The following is a 17,627-nucleotide window of genomic DNA, read 5'->3' as shown; positions in this document are numbered from 1 at the left end:
TAGGTGCAGTGCTGGGCAAGGGTCTGAGGCACATGTACGGTATGTCATGGAATCTTTTTTTGTGCGTCAGCAGTATGGTGTGATACATAAAATTACTACAGTACTGTGCAAAAGTCTTCAGCCCCTTAGCTATATAATATATCTATATGTGTGTGTGTGCCTAAGGCCTTTGCACGGTACTGTAGGGGACCAGGTTAGGCCAATGGGGCCCGTTTCTATGTTTTGTCTCCATGTGTTTGGCCTCCCTGAGAGGTTGAGCCAGTCGGGTTTATTATCACTGACATGTTGTAAAATATGTTGTTTTGCGGCAGCAGTATATCGCTTTACATTTTAAATAACTATGAATTATGATTAGATTAGATTCAACTTTATTGTCATTGTGCCGAGTACAGATACAAAGCCCATGAAATGCAGTTAGCATCTGACCAGAAATGCAAAGAATAGTGTTATTTACAAAATAACTGCAAAATTATGATAAGAAAGAGATTAAAAATTAGATTAAATAAGTATGCAAAAAGAGAGCAGATATACTGAGGTAGTGTTCATGGGCTTATTGTCTGTTCAGAAGTCTGACGGCAGAGGGGACGAAGATGTTCCTGAATCGTTGAATGTGTGTCTTGAGGCTTCTGTACCTCCTCCCTGATGAGAACAGAGCATATCCTGAGTGGTGGGGGTCCTTAATGACGGATGTCACCTTTCTGAGGCATCGCCTTTTGAAGACGTGTTGGATTTTGGGGAGGGCTGGTGCACATGATGGAGCTGGCTGAGCTTACAACTTTCTGCCGCCTTCCTCGATCCCGTGCAGTGGCCCTTCCATACCAGTCAGCACGCTCTCCACCATACATCGGCAGAGATTTGCTGAGAGTCTTCGCAGATATACCAAATCTCCTCAAAATCCTGATTAATGCAGGCACTCTATTGTGGACTGAGAGAGGGAGGGGGGAATCATGGTTGGATAAATGAGAAGGGAGAGGGAGGGAGCAGGAAGCACCAGAAGGACATTCTGTGATGATCAATAAACCAATTGTTTGGAATCTAATGACCCTGTCTTGAGTCTCAGGGCTGGGTGTGTTTGCACCCACAACACTCCGCCACCCCTGGCACTCCTTCTCTGCCATCTGTCCCACACCCCTCCCGCGGTGCTCCATCTCACCGTTCCCAACATACTTTGCTCCCGCCAGATTCACAAACACGCTTTCCATGGTGACACCCCTCAACCCAGTCTTGTTGCTAACTACGTCCCTCTCTCCCTCTTCCTCCACCCTCTCCCTCCCTCCCATATACCCCTCCCCCTCCCCTCCTCCCCTTCCCCTCTCCTCTTCCCCTCTCCCCCTCCCCTCTCCCCCCCTCTCCCCCTCCCCTCTCCCCCTCTCCCCCTCTCCCCCCCTTTCCCCCTCCCCACTTCCCTCTCCCCTGCTCCCTCTCCCCCCCCCCAGGTGGAGATGCTGGAGAGGAAGTATGGAGGCTACTTCCTGAGCCGCCGGGCAGCCCGCACCATCCAGACAGCCTTCCGACAGTACCGCATGAACAAGAACTTCGAGCGCCTCCGCAGCTCGCTGAGCGAGAGCCGCATGTCGCGCCGCATCGTGCTGTCGAACATGCGGATGCAGTACTCGTTCGAGGAGTATGAGCAAGGCCACGGCGGCTGCTTCGAGGGCCGGGGGATGATGGCGACGATGGCGATGGGGCCAGGGCCAGGGCCCGGGCCTGGGCCGGCCATGTCGGCGGCGAGCCGGGGGCTCGGCTCCCGCAGCCACTCCGAACGCAGCGACCAGTTCCAGGAGGGCGGCTCCACCACGGCCTCCAGCGACCTCACCAACGAGATCACCGAGCTGGAGGAGGTCTTCTCCAAGCAAGTCCGCTCGCTCGCCGACTCCATTGACGACGCGCTGGGCCGGGAGCGCCGGGGGGAGGAGGAGGTGGACGAGGAAGAGGAGGAGGAGGAGGAGGAGGAGGACGAGGAGGAGGAGGAGGACGAGGAGAGCCGGACCGAGGCCAGGCGGGTGAAGGCTGAGGACTCCACCACCAGCTACAGTGACGTTACCCTGTACCTGGAGGAAGGGGAGGGCGCCCGCTCGGCCCCCGCCTCCCCGGCCCCCTCGGAGCCCTGGGCAGCGTCCCCCCGGGAGTCGGAGGCCCCCGAGCCGGGTGGCCGGCGGCCGGCCGCCTGCGCCGAGTGCCGCGACTACCGCAAGCGGGCCGCCCACTTGCCCCTGCTCACCATCGAGCCGCCCAGCGACAGCTCGGTGGACATGAGCGACCGCTCAGAGCGCGGCTCGCTGGGCCGGCAGCTGGCCTACGAGGCCGAGGCGCAGCCCCCGCTGCCGCCCCTGCCCCTGCCCCTGCCCGTGCCCATCCACCACCCTCCTCCCCCGCCGCCTCCCCCTCCTCCCCCGCCGCCGCCTCCCCCGCCGCCCGCACCCCGCCGCCTCGACCCTCCCGGCGAGGCCAGCCGCGACGGCAAGGCCGAGGCCGAGCTCTCGGACGGCGAGAACGACAGCCTGGACAGCACGCTGAACTCCAATGAGACCATCAACTGCAGCACGGGCTCGTCGTCGCGGGACAGCCTGCCCGAGGCGCCCACCTGCCCCCAGACCTACCTGCGCGAGACCCGACACAGCTGGGACTCGCCAACCCTCAACAACGACGTCTTCCAGCGCCGCCAGTACCGAATCGGCCTCAACCTCTTCAACAAGTACGTGAGCACGGGGTCCGGGGCGCCTCTGCGGTCTGCATGTGTGGTCGGGGGTGTGTACGGTCCACCTGGGTGGGGCACCACCGGTTCATCCATTCCTTCTCTCTCTCTATCTCTTTACCTCTATCTCTCTATCGAAGCTACTTCTCTACCTCTGTGTTTCTCTCTAAAATCCCCCTGCTCACTGTCTCTGTCTCTCTCTGTCTGTGTCTGTCTCTCTGTCTCTGTGTCTCTCTCTCTCTCTCTCTCTCTCTCTCTGTTTCTCTCTCTACCTCTTGAACCTCTGCTCTCTGCATCTTCTACATCTCTCACTTGCTCTTTGCTTTCATTCACACACACTGTCCATTTCTAACTCCATCTCTCCCTCTCCCTCCCCATCACACTCTCTCTCTCCCTCTCCCTGTCTCTCCCTCTCCCTGTCTCTCCCTCTCCCTGTCTCTCCCTCCCTCCCCGTCTCTCCCTCCCTCCCCGTCTCTCCCTCCCTCCCCCGTCTCTCCCTCCCTCCCCCGTCTCTCCCTCCCTCCCCTTCTCTCCCTCCCTCCCAGTCTCTCTCTCTCTCTCTCTCTCCCTGTCTCTCTCTTCCTCCCCCGTCTCTCTTTCCCCCTCCCCGTCTCTCTCTCTCTCTCTCTGTCTCCATCTCCATCTCTATCTCTATTCTCTCCTCCCTCCACAAGCCTGAGAGAGCAGACAGTACTTCTTGTGTCCCTATCGAGCTCTGGGGGTGATGCACGGTGCTTCAGCACTTGGGGATAGCCAGCCCCCATCTATTGGAAGTCGTGAATCTGCACGTTGAGATTCAATGCACTGCTGAAGGGACCCAGGCGTTGGTGGTGAGCAGGAGACAGGGAGGCACAATGGAGGCTTAGAATTTAGATGCGTGTTACGCCCTCCACCGTGTCCTAACCCCACTTCCCTCTCACTTGTCTGGGGCAGGAAACCCGAGAAGGGGATTCAGTACTTGATTGAGAGGGGCTTTGTGGCGGATACACCGGTGGGAGTCGCCCGCTTTATCCTCGAGCGCAAGGGGCTGAGTCGACAGATGATCGGCGAGTTTCTGGGCAACCGGCAAAAACAATTCAACCGCGACGTGCTGGAGTGAGTCCGCCACCTCCGCAAACCCTCCCCGCCTCGCCCGCGCCGAGCCCCTCCCCACTCCTCCGCCTCTCCTCCAAAACAAAAGATTGAGATTTCAACTCCGTGGCCTCTTCATTGGGTATGTCCCAGTGCTTGTGGTCTTCTGCTGCTGTCGTCCATCCTCTTCACGGTTCGCCGCGTTATGCGTTCAGAGATGCTCCTCTGCACACCACTGTTATTTGAGCTACCGTCCCCTTCCTGTCAGCTTGAACCAGTCTGGCCATTCTCCTCTGACCTCTCATTAACAAGCATTTTCACCCACAAAACTGCCCCTCACTGGGTGTTTTTTGCACCATTCTCTGTAAACTGCAGGGACTGTTGTGAGTGAAAATCCCAGGGGATCAGCAGCTTCTGAGATACTCAAACCACCCCATCTGGCACCAGCAATCATTTCACGGTCAAAGTCACATTTCTTCCCCATTATGATGTTTGGTCTGAACAACAACTGAACCTCTTGACCTTGCCTGCATCTTTTATGCATTGACTTGCTGCCACACGATTGGCTGATTAGATATTTATATAAACGTACAGGGGTACCGAACAAAGTGGCCGCTGAGTGTACTAATCAAACGTATGTTGAAACATGCACCGAAATGTGTCATTTGCGTTAGCAACGAATATAACCTCAGGATGTCCTGGGGACAGTCCCATAAGTGTCGCCACATAGCCTGCCCACAATGTTCAGAAGAACACAACAAGCAATAAATGACAACGGCAAAGCAAGTGCATTTCCTCCCTCCCACCTGCCCACACATACAGTCCTCCAAACCCAGGTCAGGCCTTCGGGCCTCCATCCTCCAGCTTAGGCCTTCAGGCCTCCTGGCTTCGGTCTCTGGATATCTAATAGACATTCGGGCTTCAATCTTTACTATCGAGCCCCAGACTACCCTATGACGAGACCCTGAACTCTGGACTTGCCAATCCACCAGACCTCCTGCATCCTACATCTGATCTTGGGACCTGCTGGCCTGGGAGAGCCTGGCACCTGCGGATGTCCTTCGTCACCCAACCACGTCGCTGGCCTTCGAGCGTGGATTGGAGGTGTGGCCTCTGGGTGCCCTCCATTGCCCGTCCACGTCACTGGACTTCGAACACGGAGCGCATAGTGGAGGCCTGATTCCTGACTCTGCTACATCCCCGCCCCCTAAACCCTAAACTGACCTCTAACTCCCCCAAATCCCTGTCTGTAAACCCTAACATGACACCAACTTCCCTCTCTGTCCCCAATTCAGCCCTACAAACTTAAAGAAATACGACTAAAACAGATTTATCAATTAACCAATCCACACCTGCGAACACGGAGCGGAAGCCTGGCCCCTAACCCCTCCGCACCCCTGTCCCTAAACCCCAGCCTGACCCTTAACTCCGCTTTCCCTCACTAAAACCATCCCTATAAACTTAAAAGAAACACCCGTCTGAGCCACAATCTCGTCGGAGACCGCAGTTCAACGTCGTCTCGACTGGTGAGTAGCCTTAACTGGAAACACTCATCAGGTTGGGCAGGGTTTGTGGGGGAGAGGGACGGAGTCAATATTACAAAACCGTTCTCTGACCTTTGCACTTCCCTACGCTCGCCGCTCCCTCACCTCTCAAAACCCTTCTCAATCCTTACCCTCCCCAACCAGTTTTCCTTCAAGGTGGCATTTGCACTTCCTGAGTGAGAGAGAGAGAGAGAGAGAGGTGGGGTACTGCCCAGTGACCCCTGGGTTAGAGAGAGAGAGAGAGAGAGATGGCCGACTGCCCAGTGACCCCTGGGTTATAGAGAGAGAGAGATGGACAGAGAGAGGGAGAGCGAATTGGACAAGGAGAGAGCGGCAGAGAGAAATGGAGAGGGGGAGGTGCAGGAATCAGCCAGGGTTCCTTCTCCCCATCAATGCCCAGAGGCCACTGGGTTAGAGTGAAGGGGGTAGAGAGAGATGGAGAGGGTGGAGAGATAGAGAAGGGGGGAGGGGGAGAAAGAGAGAGGTGGGGGAATCAGGTATGGTTCCTGCTCCCCAACACTGTCCCGTGACCCCTGGGTTAGAGAGAGAGGGAATGAAGAGTGATAGAAAGAGAAAGGGACAGAGGGAGAGAGAGATACGGGGGGGAAAGTCAGAGAGGTTTCCTACTCCCCGTCACTGCCCAGTGATCATGGCACGAGATGTCTGTAACCCCAAACCGCAGCCATCTGCAGACACATACACCTCAGGACCACAGGCACGTACAGCACACCAAATCCCTACTGATGGTCAATCGTTACAATAATCCAACACTAAGTCCATTTTACCCTCCCCGCCGGACACAGCAATCTCCTCCGGATTTGACCGCTCAGCTATATGGCACAAAGAATTTTCAGCGGCTGGCTAAACTGACTGCCCTCCCCCTACCCCCATCTGCTATACAGATATGCGCGCGTGCGCGCACACACGCGCACACACACACACACACACACACGCGCGCGCGATTAATCCCTCGTCTCTCCGTTGCCCCCTCAGCTGTGTGGTGGACGAGATGGACTTTGGCGGGATGGAGCTGGACGAGGCGCTGCGCAAGTTCCAGGCTCACATCCGCGTGCAGGGCGAGGCGCAGAAGGTGGAGCGGCTCATCGAATCCTTCAGGTGAGTGGCCCCCGCCCGGTTGGTCTCCGTCTCCATCCACTTCCCACAGGACAGCTCCTCATCCATCACCTGGCAAACACGCCTGCAGTCCCCACCATCACCTCCCCATCTATAACCGCCCCAGACCCTACAGCCCTCCCTGTCCACTGTACTCCTCCCCATCCCTGTAATCCTCTCCGGCCTCTACATCCCTCCCCATCTGGTGCCCCAACACCCCTCTCTTTTTAACCTCCTCCCTCCCCTACACACCTCCCTGTCTCTGTAACCTCCTCCGGCCCCTGCACCCCTCCTTCTCCTTGTAACCTCCACCTTCCCTTACACACCCTGTTTCTGTAACGCCCTCTGTCTACTGTACTCCTCCACATTTCTGTAATCCTCTCCGGACCCTACACCCCTCCTCTCTTCTTAACCTCCCCCGTCCCCCACACTCCTCCTGTCTCTGTAACCTCCTTCCTCCCCAATACCCTTCCCAATCTCTGTAACCCCCTCCCTTCCGGGACCTCTCCCTGTCTCTGTAACCTCCTCTGGCCCCTACACCCCTCCCTCTCTCAGTAACGTCCTCCTCTGTGCCCTACACTCCTCCTGTCTCTATAACCTCCTCCCTTCCCCATACCCTTCCCCATCTCTGTAACCTCCTCCCTTCCGGGACCTCTCCCTGTCTCTGTAACCTCCTCTGGCCCCTACACCCCTCCCTCTCTCAGTAACCTCCTCTGTCCCTGACACTCCTCCCAGTCTCTGACCCCCTCCAGCCCCTAATCCTGGTCTCTGTAAATGCCTCTGGCCCCTACACCCGTCCCTGTCTCTGTGACTCCTTCCAGCCCCAATGCCCCACCCAGTCTCTGTAACCCCCTCCATTCCGGGACCTCTCCCTGTTTCTGTAACCTCCTCTGGCCCCTACACTCCTCCCTCTCTCAGTAACCTCCTCCTTCCCCTACACTCCTCCTGGTCTCTGACCCTGTCCAGCCCCTAAACCTGGTCTCTGTAAACGCCTCTGGCCCCTACACCCGTCCCTGTCTCTGTGACTCCTTCCAGCCCCGATGCCCCACCCAGTCTCTGTAACCCCCTCCAGACTGCTGCCCCCTGCGTGCCAGTGGACGGGGCAGAGCAGGTGGTCCGGTCTGCGCTGTCGTCCCTGGGGGTCTAGTCTGACGCCTCACGCCCTGCCGCTCTCCCCAGCCAGCGGTACTGCATCTGCAACCCGGCGCTGGTGCGTCAGTTCCGCAACCCGGACACCATCTTCATCCTGGCCTTCGCTATCATCCTGCTCAACACCGACATGTACAGCCCCAACGTCAAGATGGAGCGCAAGATGAAAATGGACGACTTCATCAAGAACCTGCGAGGTGAGTGCCTGTCTCTGTTGGAGGGGGTGTGGCGTGAGGTGGGTGGGGAGGCGGAGGTGACCCTCAGTCAAGGTCTGAGTAAACTTAGTACAGAATTTATTTGTGTCACCATAATCTACCTCCAGATCTATTTTCTTGCGGGCATTTACAGGAACATAAAGAAATATAATAGAATTTATGAAAAACTATACAGTGTGCAAAAGTGTTAGGCACATATATACATATCTTGGGTGCCTAAGACTTTTGCACAGTACTGTATTTATCAACATGGAGCAGAGAGTGAGTGTAAATCTGGCAAGATCAAAGGATGTTGGGAATGCTGAGGGTACGGGGAATGCTGTGGGAGGGGTGTGGGGCAGGAGGCAGAGACTGAAATCACAGGGTCATCGGGGGCTGTGGGAATTTGTTTAGGTACCTCCATGTTCTGCCTCAAAGTGAGCATAGAAAGCATTGATCTCATCTGGGCTGGTCCCAGGACAAATCCTCTGAATTTTTTGAGTTGAATCGACCTTATTTCTTACATCTTTCACATACATGAGGAGTAAAAATCTTTACGTTCGTCTCCATCTAAATGTGCAACGTGCAATCATGGTAATTTATAATAAATAGAACAGTCAATGTAATGTAGAGTACACTCAAGTCAGTGTGAGTTCATCAGTCTGATGGCCTGGTGGAAGAAGCTGTCCCGGAGCCTGTTGTTCCTGGCTTTTATGCTGCGGTACCGCTTCCCGGATGGTAGCAGCTGGAATAGATTGTGGTTGGGATGACCTGGGTCCCCAGTGATCCTATGGGTCGTTTTTACACACCTGTCCTTGTAAATGTCCTGAATAGTGGGAATTTCACATCTACAGATGCGCTGGGCTGTCTGCACCATTCTCTTGAGATTGAGGGAAGTACAGTTCCCATACCAGGCAGTGATGCAGCCAGTCCGGATGCTCTCAATTGTGCCCTGTAGAAACCAAAACCAAGGAATTTAAAGTTACTTGATATAACACCAAGGAATTTAAAGTTGCTGACCCTCTCCACCTCCAATTCCCAATGAAGACTGGGTCATGGACCTCCGGTTTCCTCCTCCTATAGTCAATAATCAGCTCTTGGTTTTGCTGACATTGACTGAGAGGTTATCGACCAACCCCTATCTCCCTAGCATTTCCTGGGTCCTGAAGCCTCCCCCCCCACCACCACCCCTACCGTGAACTGGGTTTCCTACCTCTTCTGCCCTGATCATTGTCCATGAGTGAAGACCGTGGAGCTGCACGGGGCTGTGCCGAGCAGGGCACAAGTTAATCCCCTCGGCCTGCACGTGATCTGTATTCCTCGAATCTGGGCAGCATCCTGGTGAACTTCTGCCACGCCCTCTCCGAAGCTTCCACATACTTTCTGCAACCAGGACTCAGACTCGGGTTTATTACCACTGACGGATGCGGTGAAATCACGGAGAGCACGGCAGCGTAATGATCGACAGCCACTCACGATCCGGGTACGATTCCCGCCGCCATCTGTAAGGAGTTTGTATGTTCTCCCAGTGACTGTGTGGGTTTCCTCTCACCGTCCCAAGACGGACGGGTTAGGGTGAGTGAGTCGTGGGCTTGCTATATTGGCGACGGTATCATGACGACACTTCCGAGCTGCCTCCCAATACAACCCCGGACACAAACGACGCATTTCACAGTACGTGTGACAAATAAAGCTAATCTTTAAATCTTATCATTTTGTTTTGTGGTAGCAGTGCAGTACGTTTAAAAAATTGCAATTGAGGGTGGTGAGGTAGTGTTGATGAGTTCAATGTTCAATCAGAAAGTGATGGCAGAGGGGAAGAAGCTGTTCCTGAATCGTTGAGTGTGTGTCATCAGGCTCCTGTACCTCGTCCCTGATGGTAGCAATGAGAACGGGGCAGGTCCTGGCTGGTGAGGGTCCTTAATGATAGATGCCGCCTGTTGAAAGAAGTCCTCAATGGACACACCGCTCCAAATGTGGCCAAACTGAAGTTTTACAGAGCTGCAACATTACTTCCTGACACTCGTACCCCACTCCCCAACTGAGCATCACACTTGGAGTATTGTGTTCTGTCTGGCTGTCCTCATTATAGGGAAGCTTTAGAGAGGGATTTACCAGGATGCTGCCTGGGTTAGAGAGCACGTCTTATGATAAGATGTTACTTGAGCTAGGCTTTTCCCTTTGGAGTGAAGGACGAGAGGTGACTTGATAGAGGTGTACAGGGTGATAAGAGCAGATAGTCAGGATGAAAATGGCTAGTACGGGGGGGGGAGCGCAATTTTAAGCTGTCTTCTATACTTCATAAACTTTTTATTCCCCTCTCTGGCCTCTTCCCTCTTTTCCTCATCTGCCCATCGCCTCTCTCTGGGTCCCCTCCTCCTTCCCTTCCCAAACCCCCATGGTCCACCCCACCTCCTATCAGATTCCTTCCTCTCCAGCCCCTTACCTTTCCTACCCTCCTGGCGTCACCGATCACCTTCCAGCGATCCTCCTTCCACGCTTTTACTCTGGCGTCTTTCCCCCTTCCTTTCCACTCCTGGAGGAGGGTCTCGGCCCGAAACGTCGACTGTTTATTCACCTCCATCGACGCTGCCTGACCTGCTGTGTCCCTCTAGCATTTTGCTTGTGCTTTGAAGGTATTGCAGGAAAGTATAGGGAGGGATGTCAGAGGTAACACACAGAGTGATGGGTGTGTGGAACTTCCTGTCAGGGGTGACGGTGGAGGCAGATACAGCAGGGACATTTAAGAGAGTCCGAGGTGGGCACCTGGATGATAGAAAACTGGAGAGTTATGTGGGAGAGAAACATGAGAAGAGGTTAAAAGTTTGGCAAAACGTTGTCGCCGGAGGACCTGGACTGTGCTGGAGTGTTCTGTGTTCTAATATTCCGTGAAGGGAAGCATGCTGTACACTTCTCCTTTACCCCACTCCTACATGTGTTGTAACATTCAGCCGTTTCTGGACTTCGGCTCCACATCGCTGCTGCTCGCGGTCTTGGTGGTGGCCATGTACACTCCCCCAGCATTTGCCCTCCTCAACACCTGACACCCAGGTTTAACTCCATCTGCCATTCTGCACAGTGGGGAAAGCCCAGCGCCGTCTCTGCTTACTGAGAGGGTGAAGAGAGCTGGACCGCGCACGTCGACACTCACGTCCTACTGCAGATGCGTAGTTGGCATCCTAACAAGCTGCACCACTGCGCGGTACGGAAGCTGCACTGCGGTGGGCGGGAAGGCTTTCCAACGGGCAGTCAAAACTGCCCAACGCATCTCTGGCATCAAGGGCATATATAGAGAAAGGTTTCAGTAACGTCGTGAAGGATCCCACCCACCCTGCTCGTGGGCTGTTTGTCCCACTCTCACCAGGGAGGAGGCCACGGTAACAGGACCAACAGACTCAAAGACAGTTACTTTTCCCAAGCAGTCAGGCCGATCAAAACCGCCAGCCACTAACCCACCCCTCCACGCCCCCGACCACCACTCCTTTATCATTTCCTGTCAGTCACCTTATGTACAGACACTCCTGTGCCTAATGTCACTTTATCAATCTCGTACACCACTGTGCAAAACGTCTTGTACATCTATCATTAGGGTGCACAAGACTTTTGCACAGTACAGTATTTATCACTGTGGAGCGGAGAGCAAGTCTGGTGGGAGCAAAGGATGTTGGGAATGGCAAGGGTGGCGCACCGTGGGAAGGGTGAGGGACAGGTGGCAGAGAAGGAGGGCGGGGTAACGGGGAGGGTGGTGTAGGGTGCAGACACACCCAGCCCTGAGCCACCAGGCAAGGTCATCTGATTCCAAACAATTGGTTTACTGCTCATTACGGAATGTCTCTCTGGTGCTTCCCACTCCCTCACCCCTCTCCCAACCATGATTCCCCTCTCCCTGGCCCCCTTCCCACTCTCAGACCACAACAGAGACCCGTATCAGAATCAGCTTTATCATCACTCACATACGTCGTGAAATGTGTTTTATATTTTGCGGCAGCAGTAGAGTGCAATACATAAAATTACTACAGTGCTGTGCAAACGTGTTAAGCACCCTAGCTATGTGTGTGCGTATACAGAAGACTTTTGTACAGTACTTCATACAAGCTATCTTGCTTATTTATATTTATTGTTTTTTTTATTGTGACTTTTACCTTGTATGTTTTTTTCTGTGTTGCATCATATCCAGAGTAACAATTAATTTGTTCTCCTTTACACTGGGGTACTGGAAATGACATTAAACTATCTTGAATCTTGAATTTCTCCGTCTCGGCCTGCTGCACAGATTTTGCAAATTCCTGTGCCTTCCACAGCAGTTAATTCTGTGACAAGTCTCTTTAATTATAGCAAAAAGGGGGGGGGCGTTGTACTTCAGTAGGACCCACCAGGATAGGACGTACACAATGAGTGGTAGGCACTGAGGAGTGGCGGGGAGTCTGGGAATACCGATCCATCATTCCTTGAAAGTGGCGGCACAAAGAGAGCTTTCTGCAGATTGGCCTTCATCTATCAGAGTATCGAATATGGGGGATGGGATGTTATGTTGAGTTTGTATAAGACATCAGTGAGGCAGAATTTGGAGCATTGTGTGCAGTTTTGGTCACCTACACCCAGGAAAGAAATCAGTAAGATTGGAAGAGTGCAGAGAAAATGTACAAGGATGTGCAAGGGCATGAGGGTCTGAGTTGCAGGGAAAGGTTGAATAGTTTAGGATTTTATTCCCTGGAGCGTAGGAGAATGAGGAGAAATTTGAGAGAGGTATAGAAAGTTATGAGGGGTATAGATGGGGTAAATGCAAGCAGGCTGGGATTGAGCAAGACTGGAAGGAGACGTTGTGGGTTACACTCATTCACTGATCCGGATACAGTGAAATATTTAAGGGGACCTTCAACACTCATGGAATGAGCCGCCAGTGCTGGATGTGAGTTCGATTGCAACGTTTCGGAGAAGCTTGGATGTACATGGATGGGAGGAGTGTGGGCCAGGTGCAGGTCGCTGGGACAAAACTGTTTAGTACAGGCTAGATGGGCTGAAGGGCCTGTTTCTGTGTTGTGGTGTGCTGTCACTGTATTATCAATTCTAGACACCAGTCTGTCGGGCCGGATCGATAAGGTGAGCAAAGGTTCAATGTTTTGGACTGAGAACTTTCACCTGAACTCATTAAGGTCTCGGCCTGAAACGTCGACTGTTTATTCCCCTCCGTGGATGCTGCCTGACGTGCTGAGCTCCTCCAGCGTTTTGTGTGTGTCACATTCAGACTGGCTTAAGGAGCCCGCAAGGGGGAAGGAGGCAGGGACACCACGCACAGTTTGTGGGAATTCCGAGTCACCGTGCCCTCGTTATTTGCTCTGCAGGGGTGGACAATGGGGAGGACATTCCCCGGGATATGCTAGTGGGAATCTACCACCGGATCCAGAAACGGGAGCTCCGGACAAACGATGACCACGTCTCCCAGGTCCAAGCTGTGGAGCGCCTGATTGTCGGGAAGAAGCCGGTAAGGGCAGAGTGTGTTGATGTCATGGATTACACACATGATGGCTCCCTCCACGCCGTCCCGTCACACACTCCCTCCACGCCGTCCCGTCACACACTCCCTCCACACCGTTCCGTCACACCACACACTGACTCCACACCGTCCCGTCTGATCACACACTCCCTCCACACCATCCCGTCGCACACTGCCTCCGCACCGTCCCGTCGCACACTGCCTCCGCACCGTCCCGTCGCACACTGCCTCCGCACCGTCCCGTCGCACACTGCCTCCGCACCGTCCCGTCGCACACTACCTCCACACCGTTCCGTCACATCACACACTGCCTCCACACCGTCCCGTCACACACTCCCTCCACACCGTCCCGTCCGGTCACACACTCCCTCCACATCGTCCCGTCGCACACTGCCTCCGCACCGTCCCGTCGCACACTCCCTCCACACCGTCCCGTCGCACACTACCTCCACACCGTTCCGTCACATCACACACTGACTCCACACCATCCCGTCACACACTCCCTCCACACCGTCCCGTTACACACTACCTCCACACCGTCCCGTCACACACTGCCTCCACACCGTCCCGTCACACACTGCCTCCACACCGTCCCGTCCCGTCACACACTCCCTCCACACTGTCCCGTCCCGTCACACACTCCCTCCACGCCGTTCCGTCACATCACACACCGACTCCACGCCGTCCCGTCACACACTCCCTCCACACCGTTCCGTCACATCACACACTGCCTCCACACCGTCCCGTCACACGCTCCCTCCACACCGTCCCGTCACATCACACACTGCCTCCACACCGTCCCGTCACACGCTCCCTCCACACCGTCCTGTCCCGTCACACACTCCCTCCACACCGTTCCGTCACGTCACACACTGACTCCACACCATCCCGTCACACACTCCCTCCACACCGTCCCGTTACACACTACCTCCACACCGTCCCGTCACACACTGCCTCCACACCGTCCCGTCACACACTCCCTCCACACTGTCCCGTCCCGTCACACACTCCCTCCACACCGTTCCGTCACACACTCCTTCCACACCGTTCCGTCACATCACACACTGCCTCCACACCGTCCCGTCACACACTCCCTCCACACCGTCCTGTCCCGTCACACACTCCCTCCACACCGTTCCGTCCCGTCACACACTCCCTCCACGCCGTTCCGTCACATCACACACCGACTCCACGCCGTCCCGTCACACACTCCCTCCACGCCGTTCCGTCACATCACACACCGACTCCACGCCGTCCCGTCACACACTCCTTCCACACCGTTCCGTCACATCACACACTGCCTCCACACCGTCCCGTCACACGCTCCCTCCACACCGTCCTGTCCCGTCACACACTCCCTCCACACCGTTCCGTCCCGTCACACACTCCCTCCACGCCGTTCCGTCACATCACACACCGACTCCACGCCGTCCCGTCACACACTCCCTCCACACCGTTCCGTCACATCACACACTGCCTCCACACCGTCCCGTCACACGCTCCCTCCACACCGTCCCGTCACATCACACACTGCCTCCACACCGTCCCGTCACACGCTCCCTCCACACCGTCCTGTCCCGTCACACACTCCCTCCACACCATTCCGTCACGTCACACACTGACTCCACACCATCCCGTCACACACTCCCTCCACACCGTCCCGTTACACACTACCTCCACACCGTCCCGTCACACACTGCCTCCACACCGTCCCGTCACACACTCCCTCCACACTGTCCCGTCCCGTCACACACTCCCTCCACACTGTCCCGTCCCGTCACACACTGACTCCACACCGTCCCGTCACATCACACACTGACTCCACACCGTCCCGTCACACACTGACTCCACACCGTCCCGTCGCACACTACCTCCACACCGTTCCGTCACATCACACACTGACTCCACACCATCCCGTCACACACTCCCTCCACACCGTCCCGTTACACACTACCTCCACACCGTCCCGTCACACACTGCCTCCACACCGTCCCGTCACACACTGCCTCCACACCGTCCCGTCCCGTCACACACTCCCTCCACACTGTCCCGTCCCATCACACACTCCCTCCACGCCGTTCCGTCACATCACACACCGACTCCACGCCGTCCCGTCACACACTCCCTCCACACCGTTCCGTCACATCACACACTGCCTCCACACCGTCCCGTCACACGCTCCCTCCACACCATCCCGTCACATCACACACTGCCTCCACACCGTCCCGTCACACGCTCCCTCCACACCGTCCTGTCCCGTCACACACTCCCTCCACACCGTTCCGTCACGTCACACACTGACTCCACACCATCCCGTCACACACTCCCTCCACACCGTCCCGTTACACACTACCTCCACACCGTCCCGTCACACACTGCCTCCACACCGTCCCGTCACACACTCCCTCCACACTGTCCCGTCCCGTCACACACTCCCTCCACACTGTCCCGTCCCGTCACACACTCCCTCCACGCCGTTCCGTCACATCACACACCGACTCCACGCCGTCCCGTCACACACTCCTTCCACACCGTTCCGTCACATCACACACTGCCTCCACACCGTCCCGTCACACGCTCCCTCCACACCGTCCTGTCCCGTCACACACTCCCTCCACACCGTTCCGTCCCGTCACACACTCCCTCCACGCCGTTCCGTCACATCACACACCGACTCCACGCCGTCCCGTCACACACTCCCTCCACACCGTTCCGTCACATCACACACTGCCTCCACACCGTCCCGTCACACGCTCCCTCCACACCGTCCCGTCACATCACACACTGCCTCCACACCGTCCCGTCACACGCTCCCTCCACACCGTCCTGTCCCGTCACACACTCCCTCCACACCATTCCGTCACGTCACACACTGACTCCACACCATCCCGTCACACACTCCCTCCACACCGTCCCGTTACACACTACCTCCACACCGTCCCGTCACACACTGCCTCCACACCGTCCCGTCACACACTCCCTCCACACTGTCCCGTCCCGTCACACACTCCCTCCACACTGTCCCGTCCCGTCACACACTCCCTCCACGCCGTTCCGTCACATCACACACCGACTCCACGCCGTCCCGTCACACACTCCTTCCACACCGTTCCGTCACATCACACACTGCCTCCACACCGTCCCGTCACACGCTCCCTCCACACCGTCCTGTCCCGTCACACACTCCCTCCACACCGTTCTGTCACGTCACACACTGACTCCACACCGTCCCGTCACATCACACACTGACTCCACACCGTCCCGTCACACACTGACTCCACACCGTCCCGTCGCACACTCCCTCCCCACCGTCCCGTCACACGCTCCCTCCACACCGTCCCATCACACACTCCCTCCACACCGTCCTGTCCTGTCACACACTCCCTCCACACCGTTCCGTCACGTCACACACTGACTCCACACCGTCCCGTCACACACTCCCTCCACACCGTCCCGTCGCACACTCCCTCCCCACCGTCCCGTCACACACTACCTCCACACCGTCCCGTCACACACTACCTCCACACCGTCCCGTCCCGTCACACACTCCCTCCACACCGTCCCGTCACATCACACACCGACTCCACACCGTCCCGTCACACACTCCCTCCACACCGTTCCGTCACATCACACACTGCCTCCACACCGTCCCGTCACACGCTCCCTCCACACCGTCGCGTCACATCACACACTGCCTCCACACCGTTCCGTCACACGCTCCCTCCACACCGTCCCGTCCCGTCACACACTCCCTCCACACCGTTCCGTCACGTCACACACTGACTCCACACCGTCCCGTCACATCACACACTGACTCCACACCGTCCCGTCACACACTGACTCCACACCGTCCCGTCGCACACTCCCTCCACACCGTCCTGTCGCACACTACCTCCACACCGTTCCGTCACATCACACACTGACTCCACACCATCCCGTCACACACTCCCTCCACACCGTCCCGTTACACACTACCTCCACACCGTCCCGTCACACACTGCCTCCACACCGTCCCGTCACACACTGCCTCCACACCGTCCCGTCCCGTCACACACTGCCTCCACACCGTCCCGTCCCGTCACACACTCCCTCCACGCCGTTCCGTCACATCACACACCGACTCCACGCCGTCCCGTCACACACTCCCTCCACACCGTTCCGTCACATCACACACTGCCTCCACACCGTCCCGTCACACGCTCCCTCCACACCGTCCTGTCCCGTCACACACTCCCTCCACACCGTTCCGTCACGTCACACACTGACTCCACACCATCCCGTCACACACTCCCTCCACACCGTCCCGTTACACACTACCTCCACACCGTCCCGTCACACACTGCCTCCACACCGTCCCGTCACACACT

At 56.3% G+C, this 17,627-nt stretch overlaps 1 protein-coding gene across 1 annotated transcript in view; it reads left to right on the top strand.

Moving 5' to 3' along the window:
• The first annotated feature begins 1,440 nt into the window (after positions 1–1,440).
• Positions 1,441–17,627, top strand: part of LOC140192809 (IQ motif and SEC7 domain-containing protein 2-like) — a 42,194-nt gene continuing 26,007 nt past the window's right edge. Inside the window, exons 1-5 of the mRNA XM_072250288.1 lie at positions 1,441–2,695; positions 3,629–3,790; positions 6,304–6,426; positions 7,603–7,769; positions 13,109–13,248. Coding sequence (XP_072106389.1) covers positions 1,443–2,695; positions 3,629–3,790; positions 6,304–6,426; positions 7,603–7,769; positions 13,109–13,248 — 1,845 coding nt within the window. The 5' untranslated portion in view covers positions 1,441–1,442. The remainder of the gene's footprint in view (positions 2,696–3,628; positions 3,791–6,303; positions 6,427–7,602; positions 7,770–13,108; positions 13,249–17,627) is intronic.

This window comes from Mobula birostris, unplaced genomic scaffold, assembly GCF_030028105.1.
Source record: "Mobula birostris isolate sMobBir1 unplaced genomic scaffold, sMobBir1.hap1 scaffold_2712, whole genome shotgun sequence".
Classification (NCBI taxonomy): domain Eukaryota; kingdom Metazoa; phylum Chordata; class Chondrichthyes; order Myliobatiformes; family Myliobatidae; genus Mobula; species Mobula birostris.
The sequence above is the reverse complement of the archived record's forward strand: the minus strand, read 5'-3'. Positions and strand labels throughout refer to the sequence as shown.